General features: G+C 42.1%; 1 protein-coding gene and 1 pseudogene across 1 annotated transcript; both read left to right on the forward strand.

Annotated features, from left to right (window-relative positions):
- Nucleotides 1–2,572: 2,572 nt before the first annotated feature.
- On the forward strand, nucleotides 2,573–6,971 carry wfikkn1 (WAP, follistatin/kazal, immunoglobulin, kunitz and netrin domain containing 1). The gene is made up of 2 exons (XM_016259455.1): nucleotides 2,573–2,956; nucleotides 5,442–6,971. Exons 1-2 carry the CDS (start codon nucleotides 2,795–2,797, stop codon nucleotides 6,969–6,971), a joined length of 1,692 nt encoding a protein of 563 aa, XP_016114941.1. The 5' UTR covers nucleotides 2,573–2,794.
- A 2,203-nt stretch (nucleotides 6,972–9,174) lies between these two features.
- LOC107573021 (integrin alpha-L-like) overlaps nucleotides 9,175–10,561 on the forward strand; it is a 36,974-nt pseudogene continuing 35,587 nt past the window's right edge.

Here is a 10,561-nt window from a genome sequence, read left to right on the forward strand (position 1 = left end):
TGAGTGCCAGCAGTTGGGTTATCCTCCTGTCTGTCGTGTGCGGGCTGCTGGACAGTTTTCAGGTTTGTCCCCATTTTAAAAATGCCTTTTTGCCTGTTAAATAGAGGCTTATTACCTTGTTTGTTTTCAGATCTGGGCCTGCCAGTAGCTGTAATCCTGCGTGGTGAGCGACCATGTGTATTGCAGCATTGTACTGTTTTCTTGGTAGGTATGGCTAGTTTAAAGTTTGTTTTAAACAAGTTTTTATGTGTAACTTTTGTTTAATGTCCAGCAGGATTGATTGCACGTCCAGGGGTTTCTAATGATCTTAATTGACGCATAACGAACCTCAAGTAACTGACTGCAGTTCTGCTCCGCTCTGTCTGGACTTCATCTGGGTCCGTCTGTTAATTATGTTTTGTATTGTTTGGTGTGGATTTAGGTGGAAGGGGTTGGCCATGGTACCTTGTACTGCGTGTCCACATGGAGTGCTGTGTTTAATATTACTGAGATTTTTTTTTTGTGAGCTGTGTGTGTGAGAGAGAGCTGTGTGTCATGGGTATTGAGTGTGGGGTAGAAATCTGAGGGTCTTTGCTGGCCACCTCCCTCTTAATTTTCTCTTGTATTGTACTTGTTTTATAAGTTATTGGTAAAGCCGTGTGATGTATTGAGACCTGGTGTGAAGTGTTGTATGTGGTTTTTATTAACTGTATGTTAATAAAGTGACTTGTTTATTATTATTCTGCTCACCCTGCCTTTGGCAACGAACCTGTGTCCCTTTGCTTAGGGCTGTTATGTCCCGGTGTATTCCGGGTGGGTTAGTCGTCTATAGGATTTCTAATTATTGGTAACTTAAGCACCTGACCATTTACTGCCACAGTTGCTTTTGTTAAAATGGTCACAAGATGACTATTCAGATCCCCCCCCCCCCCCCCCCCCCCCCTCCAGTGGCGGCTCCTGACGCCCTCATGCGGCGACGGGGGCGGCCACGGCTTCTGGGTGCGGGGCGACCAGGATGGGTGCGATGGAAGTCCTCCAGTAGCAAAGGGTCCAGAATGTCGTCCCTGGCCACCCGAGAACATTCCTCCGGTCCATAACCATCCCAGTCTACTAGATACTGAACTTTGCCTGTTGAATATTAAAAACAAATGAACAAACAAAAACATCTGGATCTGCATGCAAATCAGCTGGATCTCTTCTCTCCACTTTCCCTAATTACAGATTCATTTATTCGATCTGTTAGCATGAATATTTTTATACTTAGATTTTTTTTGAGGGAGGGGGGTCAACCAGACACGACGCGATAACAAGCATCTCTTCCGTGTAGTTTGTGTCCTAACCTCCGCCACAGCGACACGTGACGATAAAACACGAGATTCTATTCGAGAAATGTTTTTATATTCTGCACATTGCGGCAGGAACAACATACAGAATATGACGGCGATAATCTCAGGTAATGATTATGTGCTTTATTCAATGTTAAAAGTGTCTAATGTGAGTTTGAATATTATTTTGCGTTATGTTTATAGCCATAGTGAAAGCAACAATAGATATTTTACCTCAGATCTTCAAAATAAATGAAAGCAAACTTGTACGTTAACACTGTGAACTCACTGCGAACCAACACGTGTACTCCATAACAAAGATATCACACTCACTCACTCACACTCACTCACTCACTCACACACACACACACACACACACACACACACACACACTCACACACACACACAGATTCGACAGCAGTCAGTGTGTGTTCTTTCTGACTCCTGGGTGACGCTCACTTGTTTTCATCGTGATTTACGTGTTAAAACCAGGTTATGTTTTTGTTGAACAGGTTATAGGAGGCTGTGTTCAGTGCCTGTAAACACAAGAAGGGTCAACACAAAGCACAGATTATTTAAAAACCAATAAAATGGATTGGAAGTTTTATTTAGATTTAAGTGATACAGTAAAACATTAATACTGAATGAAGAGATTTTACTGTTTTAAAAACAGTAAAAAAAAAAAAAAAAGTATTACGGTATCAGAATGAACATGAAACAAGGCCAAAATTCGGAAAAAATTAAAAGTTGGTCAAGAAGTATAAAGTGACTATTTTTAAATGATATTTATTATTGCTTTTGTGTATGAATGTGTTTTCTTTTTTCTCTTGTTTGTTACATGTGAACTTTTCTGTTGATGCTCTTTAATGTTCTGTTTGAACAATATAATTATCATTTCTGTTTCTTAAGAAAAAACATTCAACTGAAATGCAGTGCTTCAGGTCAGACGCCTCGTGTTTTGTGTTCAGTGTGTTTCTACAGCAGTGGTGATGCAGAAACTGAGCTTTCTGACAAACTCAATCAACCGAACCAGGCTAGTGAAGACCAGTCCTCATAAATCAGAGCTGAATGAATGAATGGAGTGTGTGGAAGCCGGGCTGTCATTCGTCTCACACGGAGGGCCGTGACCTGCTCTGTGAGCCGGTCAGAAGTCAGCGGAGAATGAAAGGCCTGGGGCTCCTCGCAGGACAAAGAGAAGTGGTCAGATATTGAGCTCGACTTGCTTTCCCAGCGGGCTTTGCATACTAAAGCATGAGAGAGGAGCTTCATCGCTCTCCAGATCATGGGACAAAGGCCACAGCAGCTTTACTGAGGAAAAGCTCCTCCATGTCGACATCCGTCGTTTCCGCTGGATTTCATTCACAGAGATGGTCCAGGATCACACGGCTCGCGCTTCTTTCATCTCTTAACGACGTTTGTGCAGTTGCTTGTGTTCATAAACCCCCGCGCCGGTTGAGCGCAGGACAGACCAGCGTCTGGACATCTCACTCATGCGGCTCTCCGGATCTCCTCTCAGACTCCTCTGCTCTCTGCTCCTCATGCGGCTCTGGCCCGTCGCTGCGGATCATCCGGGAGTCTGTCCCAATCACCTGAACCTGAACCTGTGGGTGGATGCGCAGAGCACCTGTGAGAGGGAATGCCAGACCGACCAGGTGAACACACCCTCACTCAGTCACTGCCTCAGACAACAGCAACAACATAGTTGTAGTAGAAATAGAGAGCACAAATTACAGTTCTTTTGAAAGACAAGCAGTTTCCTTGGACTTTCCTTTTTAGTAGCTAATTGTGACCTGTGCCATGTTAAAGTAAATTTGTGTTCAATTTCTTTTTTTCTTTTTTTTTTGTGAGTAATTTTAATTTTGGGATATGAATATACTGTTCAAAAAATTTCAGTCAATGAAATGTATGATGTTTGTGAAAGAAGTCTCTTCTGCTTACAAAGGCTGCATTTATTTGATCAAAAATACAGTTAAACAGTGAAATATTATTATCCTTTAAAACAGCTGTTTTCTGTGTGAATATCTGTTAAACTGTAATGTATTTCTGTGATGTGCAGCTGTATTTACAGCATCATTCCTCCAGTCTTCAGTGTCACATGATCTTCAGAAATCAGTATAATATGCTGATCTGCTGCTCGAGAAACATTTCTGATTATTATCAAGTTGAACACAGATGTGCTGCTTCATGAAGTGTGGAAACCGCAATACAGTGTCTGCTTCACAGATGAACAGAGAGTTTGAAGAACAGTAGTTTTTTAGATTTTTTCACAGCTGAGAGCTGCGGGGGTTTTGTAGCTGTTCTCCTGAATTCACACCCTGCAGTCTCAACTCTCGAACATGCTGCACTTTTACACGTAGATTCACACACAGACAGGAAGCCGCTTGCTATTTTGGCTCATTTTAAAGTGAGGTTTGCAGTTTGAGACCATATGCTGAGTCTGTGTGCGTTTGTGCCGTTCACAGCATCGTTGTGAGGAATGTGTGTGATCACAGACCAATATAATATACGTGTGGGTGTGTTGCATTTGAGAAGGGCTAAATCTGTCTGTGTGTTTGAAGCACTGTGAAAGCATGTCTGTACTAAACCAAATGCTGGTTGATTCCTTACTGGCTCTCCAGACGTTCCCTGTAGTGAGTACACATGGCCAGTTACAAGTACAGAACTCCAGTGCAGTGTTTGCAGTGTTACAGTGACCTCTATCGTTTATTTGTGTTATATTGAAGAATTTACAACACTCTGTCACCGTGATCCATCATGGCTACGAGTGACTCTTTCTGTCCTCCTCTATTTAATCAAAGCGATAGTTCACCCAGAAATTAAAACCATGTCATCAGTTACTCCTTTTTCTGCAAACCCATGCGACTTTCATTCATCTTCAAAACAAAATGTATGATTTTATTTGTTTTATCATTGTGATCAAAAGATGACATGTTTCATTTTCGGGTGAACTAACCCTTCAGTGTCCCACACAAACACCAGCTCCACGCTCATCGCCGCTGTATGCAGCTGCAGCTCGGTAACTGCACAGAGTAACATTGTGTAGCTCACAACAGTGTGTGTGTGTGTGTGTGTGTGTGTGTGTGTGTGTTTCCATGAAATCAGTCAAGATATAATATCATACAGGCCTCAATAGGCATTTCATTCATCTATTTCTTTATCCCACAACCCTTGGATGACTGGCATATAAAAAATTAATTGCATTGCAAAAAGCTAAAGTCTTGGTTTTATTTGTATAGTGCTTTCCACAATACACATTGTTTCAAAGCAGCTTTACAGAAAATCATGATGTTAATGTTTATAATATCATCTTCATGCATTTAGAGATTAGAGCCGGACGATAATATAGTTTACAACCAGATGCGATGCTATATATCATGCTATAAAGTTGCTACATAGTAAATATCACTTTATGTGAGTATGTATATGGTTAAAGTTGGATACATTTGTACAAATAGCTGGTATTTTGATGGTCCTCTTTAGACACACAGCTGACTGTAAGTAATTCTGCACGGTTATGACAAAAATCATAATTGGTGATTATTCCTTTGAAATTGTGATTATTAAATATGATTATCACAATACACACTGAATGTTTTGAATAGCTTTATACCATTGTTTGAAGCAACTGCATGCCATATTTTTATGTGAAAATAAACAAGCTGAAAACACTCTTCCTGAAAAAAACATGTATTGCTTTTCTAAAGCATTAAGCCTCAAATGTCAAATATATATGGGTTTGGTTTCTTCTTTAAATAAAAAAGTAAAAATATGCATGGTATTATAATGTTATACTAAAGCTAAAATTAAAACCATGGAGAAAACCGTTAAAATAACCTGTAGAAAGAAAGAAAAAACCACACAGACAATAATGTAAGTGGACTTTTTGAGAGTATTAATAGACAGTGTGCTTAATATCTGCTAGCACTTTATTTTGATGGTCCCCCAAGTTCATATCAGCTTTTTCTGCTAAGCCTAATCCTAATACTCTAATGAGTTAGTTGACATATAGTTGCAAAGTTACTCATAGTTAGTAGAATGTCTACAGCGGACAATCAAAATAAAGTGTAACCAAATAGTTAACTGAAACCTGATGCGTGATTGTGGAAAACTAACACGTGTTTGTGTGTGTTTCTACAGGATTGCGCTGCCTTTGAGAAGTGCTGCACTAACGTGTGTGGCCTGCTGAGCTGCGTGGCGTCCCGCTTCTCTGACGGCTCCTCCGATGACGGTCAGTCGGGGGCGGGAGTTTCAGCAGGAGGCGTGGCCAGCTGCGAGGGGTTTGTGTGCAGCCAGCAGGGGGCGGTGTGTGACGTGTGGGAGGGGCAGCCGGTGTGTAAATGTCAGGACCGCTGCGAGAGCGAGCCCAGCTTCACCTGCGCCTCCGACGGCCTCACGTACTTCAACCGCTGCTACATGGATGCAGAGGCCTGCGTTCAGGGTGTCACGCTCACCGTGGTCACCTGTCGTTATCACCTGTCTGGCCCAAACGCCAGCCCTCTGCCGCAGGACACCACGGCTCAACCCACGTCTGCAGCCGCCGACGACTCCGAGCCCTTCCCGCCGACGCTCTACTCCAACCCCCAGCAGCAGGTGATTTACCTGGGCGGAACGGCCAGCTTCCACTGCGACGTGATCGGACACCCGAAGCCGGACATCATCTGGGAGAAGCTGTCCGAGGGAGGAGAGCGAATCCTCATGCGCCCGGACCAGATGTACGGGAACGTCGTCATAACCAACATCGGTCAACTGGTGGTGTATAACGCCCAGGTGTGGGACACAGGAATCTACACCTGCATCATGCGAAACACCGCAGGAGCGCTGCGGGCTGATTACCCGCTTTCCGTCGTGAGGCGCGACAGCGAGGACTTCTTCGACGACCCTGAGGCAGGTTTGCCGCTGGGACAGCCGTTCTCTCCGGCCGACTGCTGGGCCCCCGTGGAGCGGGGTGAGTGCGGCGAGCAGCGGGTGGACTGGTACTACGACTCGGCCCGGGGCGAGTGCCATGTGTTTGCGCACGGAGGCTGCGAGGGCGGCCGCAACCGCTTCGAGACGTATGAGGAGTGCCGGGTGTCGTGTCAGCGCGAGGGGCTGGGTGTGTGCTCGCTGCCGGCTGTGCAGGGCCCCTGTAAGCTCTGGGAGCCATGCTGGACCTACAACAGCCTCATGAAACAGTGCCTGGCCTTCATCTACGGCGGCTGCCACGGCAACAAGAACAACTTCCGCACGCGTAAAGAATGTGAAGCCACCTGCCCGCAGCCCAAGCGGCATCCGTGTAAAAACTGCCGGCCGAAAGGAAAGATCGTGGCGAGTCTTTGCCGCAGCGACTTTGCCATCGTGGGACGGCTCACAGAGCTAATCGAGGAGTTGGACTCGGGAATCGCACGGTTCCACCTGGAGCAGGTGCTGCGTGATGAGAAGATGGGCCTGCAGCTCTTTGAAACACAACACCTGGAGGTGCTGCTGGCGCGCATGGACTGGAGCTGCCCGTGTCCCAACATCACGCAGCACCATGAGCTCCCCCTGCTGGTGATGGGCGAGGTGCAGGACGGCACGGCCGTGATCCTGCCCAACAGTTACGTCAGACCCATATCTGACCGACGCCTCAAGAAGATCCACGAGGTTCTGGGCAAGAAGACTTGTGAGATGCTGCAAAGGTTCCAGGACTGAGCTGGCATGGATCTGGGGGTGTGGCATGCCCCGGGTTCAGTGCGAGGACACATGCATATATTTTCACACACTACACAGGTGATCTTTAAGCCTGAGACTGCACTAGTTCTCACATATCATTCCTCATGTTCAGATCTGCCATGCTGATGATGCACATGCAAACAAGCAAAGTGTGCAAAAAGTGTTGCAAACTCTCGTTGCATCAATGCGGCACATTTGAATGGTGCAGGAGGGGATTTTCAGTGAATGATTAATAATTCAGTGAATACATTTAGTCTGTTCTTTACACATAACAAAATACAACTTCATATATCTTGTAATATAGGACATGACTATGGAGCGAGGTTATAGTATCGGGTATTCCTAAAGAGGGCAAAGGGAGTGTAGTGCATTTAGCAAAAGACTGGAAGATATAATACCAGAATTAGTGGATTTAGATCAGACAGGCTTTGTATGTGATAGACAGACACAAGATAATATTAGGTGGGTGCTGCATTTAAGTGATTATATCACTAAAGAAAATGTCAGCGCAGTAGTAATCAGTTTAGATGCCGAAAGGGCATTTGACTCAGTTCACTGGGAGTACCTGTATTTGACATCAAGAAGATTTGGTTTTGGCCTAGTTAAGACCTTGAGTAAGACCTGCTGTAACCCAGAATATATAGCAAGGTGGAAGGATTTGGAGATTTTGCTGTGTTGGCTCGCAAAACCTTATACGAACAATATATTAATAGTTTAATAATCAATGGACTAAGGTTCCTTTTAGAATCTGGTTTAAAGAATGTAAATCGCCAGTACATGAAAGACAGGCTAGATTATTGAGATGGGTTGCCTTTGATCCCGACTTTAAACTAGCAAGGATTCTGGTATAGGTGTGGCTTCTTTTAGTTCAGTTTCATCAAAGGGAGAGAGAATTTTACAGAGAATTCTGCTGGCGGAGTCTTATCAGATATGTTGTATCCCCCAAGTTAAAGTCTGCCCGCACTGGTGAAATGGGAAGGGGTCTTTGCTGGAGGAAATGTGGGGAACAGCTGGCAGATCATGTAACAGAAGTAAGACGTAATTTATCTGGTGATGGAATTGACTGCTCTTTCTCAACAATTAGAAGCTCATTTGATGGTGAAAGATAAGTACCTTTTAAAGATATTATTAGCAGCTTGCAAGAACGCTATAACACAAAAGACTGCATGATTGGTCATTGTGACCAGTGTCCAAAACATGGAGAGAATGACTTTTTAATTAAATTTACAGATAGACAAATATTTGCAATACTGGGAAAAATGGGCTGTGTTAATGCCTTCATGACATGTTTATTGACTATTGTATAATCTGTCATATATTTCCATCAAGGTGACTAATGTAATGATGCATAGATGACCAAGCAATTGTTCAGTTCTAATGTTATAGTATTTTTTTCCAAAAATAATGTTTAAAAATACAGGACATGACTGTTATGATACTATCATGGTGCTTATATGAGCTTTAGGAGCTTGACGGTCAGAGCGAACATTTCTCATCACCCATCCATCTGCTTTTGTGTGAGAAATAAACTCAAACGGGTGAGTGAATGATGACAGAACTTAGATTTTTCCGTGGTGAACGGTTCCTTAAATATTGTTCCTGCAGCGAAGTATCGCTTTTTATTTATTTGGTTATTTTCTGTTTCATATTTCCTATAAGTAGTTTATTCGATTTCTATAATTAATAATTGTTTATATAATACTCATTATTCATAAGAACGATGAAAATGTTATTAGACGCAAAAAGTGACAGCCAAAAGAAAGAAAAATGTTTGTGTGTCTTCTTCACAAATTTTTCAATAAAAATGTTTAATGTAACCTCATCTTTGATATTTTGACTTCTTTATGTTACATTGCTTCTGTATTTCCTCACTTTTATGCAAAAGTACACAAAGCATCTGCAGAACATTTACTGTACGTGATGCACAAGTTTTTATTATTAATAATTAGGCAGCAGCATCACATAGAAAATAAGACAAAAAGCACAGCTCTGTTTCTGGGGGTAAACACTATCACTCAGCCTTTTCATTGAAAGCATTTTTACCACAATGCTTCTGTTCCCTTTTTCTGATGCAGTGTGTGTGTGTGTGTGTGTGTGTGTGTGTGTGTGTGTGTGTGTGTGTGTTAAATACACCCTTCCTGTAAAGTACACTGATGTTTAGGTCAGATGTGTGTTTCTAAGTCATGAGTATTATTGCAAACATCATGATTGAATGCATGGACACACTGCTGCTGTCAGATCTGTGAGAAACACACACTCACACAAACACGCCCTGCGAGGGCGAGAAACGCTGTGTTAAGGAGGAAATGAGTTTGTCATGAAGAAATGAACAGGAAGATGTTTGTCACACAGACGAGCAGCAGCGGGATGGAGGCGCTCGGCTTGATTCTCTTCATGTGGGGTAAGAGATGCCTTCAAACATTCACACGACTCATCAGTTTGCTCATTTTCTTTATAGTTTTTGCATTAGTTTGAAATAATTCTTATTACCATTTTTGGTAATGCTTTAGATTACAACCCGCAAAGATCTATGTAAGTATACTGAATTTACGGTGTACGTTTCTGTAATTATAATGTACCTATAAAGAACGTACGTGTAGGTATAAGGGAACAATGTGTTAGTTTTGGGTAATAAGGGGGTAACAACCAGATATGCAACCTGAAAAGAACTGCGTAAGTAAACTGAAGTTAACAGTGTAACTTTTTTGTAATTATAGTGTACCTATTCAGTACCTCCATGTAGGTATAAGGGAATAATATGCAAAGTTTGGGGAATAAAGGGATAACAATCTGTACAATTACAAATCATTTATACTGTAAGTATTTTGAAACTAAGAGGTGCTTATTCTAATATTACATGGTATGTATGGCCTAAACAACAATCTTATGTTTGGGAATGATTTAGAAAGACGATATATATACTTTTTATAATTTTATATTGGTGTTTTATTATAGGCGTATAGGTATTTTTTAACCATGGGGTACACATTCTATTATTAAAGGAGAGCAGCAGCGGGATGGAGGCGCTCGGCTTGATTCTCTTCATGTGGGGTAAGAGATGCCTTCAAACATTCACACGACTCATCAGTTTGCTCATTTTCTTTATAGTTTTTGCATTAGTTTGAAATAATTCTTATTACCATTTTTGGTAATGCTTTAGATTACAACCCGCAAAGATCTATGTAAGTATACTGAATTTACGGTGTACGTTTCTGTAATTATAATGTACCTATAAAGAACGTACGTGTAGGTATAAGGGAACAATGTGTTAGTTTTGGGTAATAAGGGGGTAACAACCAGATATGCAACCTGAAAAGAACTGCGTAAGTAAACTGAAGTTAACAGTGTAACTTTTTTGTAATTATAGTGTACCTATTCAGTACCTCCATGTAGGTATAAGGGAATAATATGCAAAGTTTGGGGAATAAAGGGATAACAATCTGTACAATTACAAATCATTTATACTGTAAGTATTTTGAAACTAAGAGGTGCTTATTCTAATATTACATGGTATGTATGGCCTAAACAACAATCTTATGTTTGGGAATGATTTAGAAAGACGATATATA

This window comes from Sinocyclocheilus grahami, unplaced genomic scaffold (genome assembly GCF_001515645.1).
Source record: "Sinocyclocheilus grahami isolate Dianchi unplaced genomic scaffold, SAMN03320097.WGS_v1.1 scaffold1850.1, whole genome shotgun sequence".
NCBI lineage: Eukaryota > Metazoa > Chordata > Actinopteri > Cypriniformes > Cyprinidae > Sinocyclocheilus > Sinocyclocheilus grahami.

Coding starts and splice junctions, on each gene's coding strand:
- wfikkn1 (XM_016259455.1), top strand. CDS start 2,795: ATGCGGCTCTCCGGATCTCCTCTCAGACTCCTCTGCTCTCTGCTCCTC. Junction 2,957..5,441: donor GGGAATGCCAGACCGACCAG/GTGAACACACCC, acceptor GTGTTTCTACAG/GATTGCGCTGCCTTTGAGAA.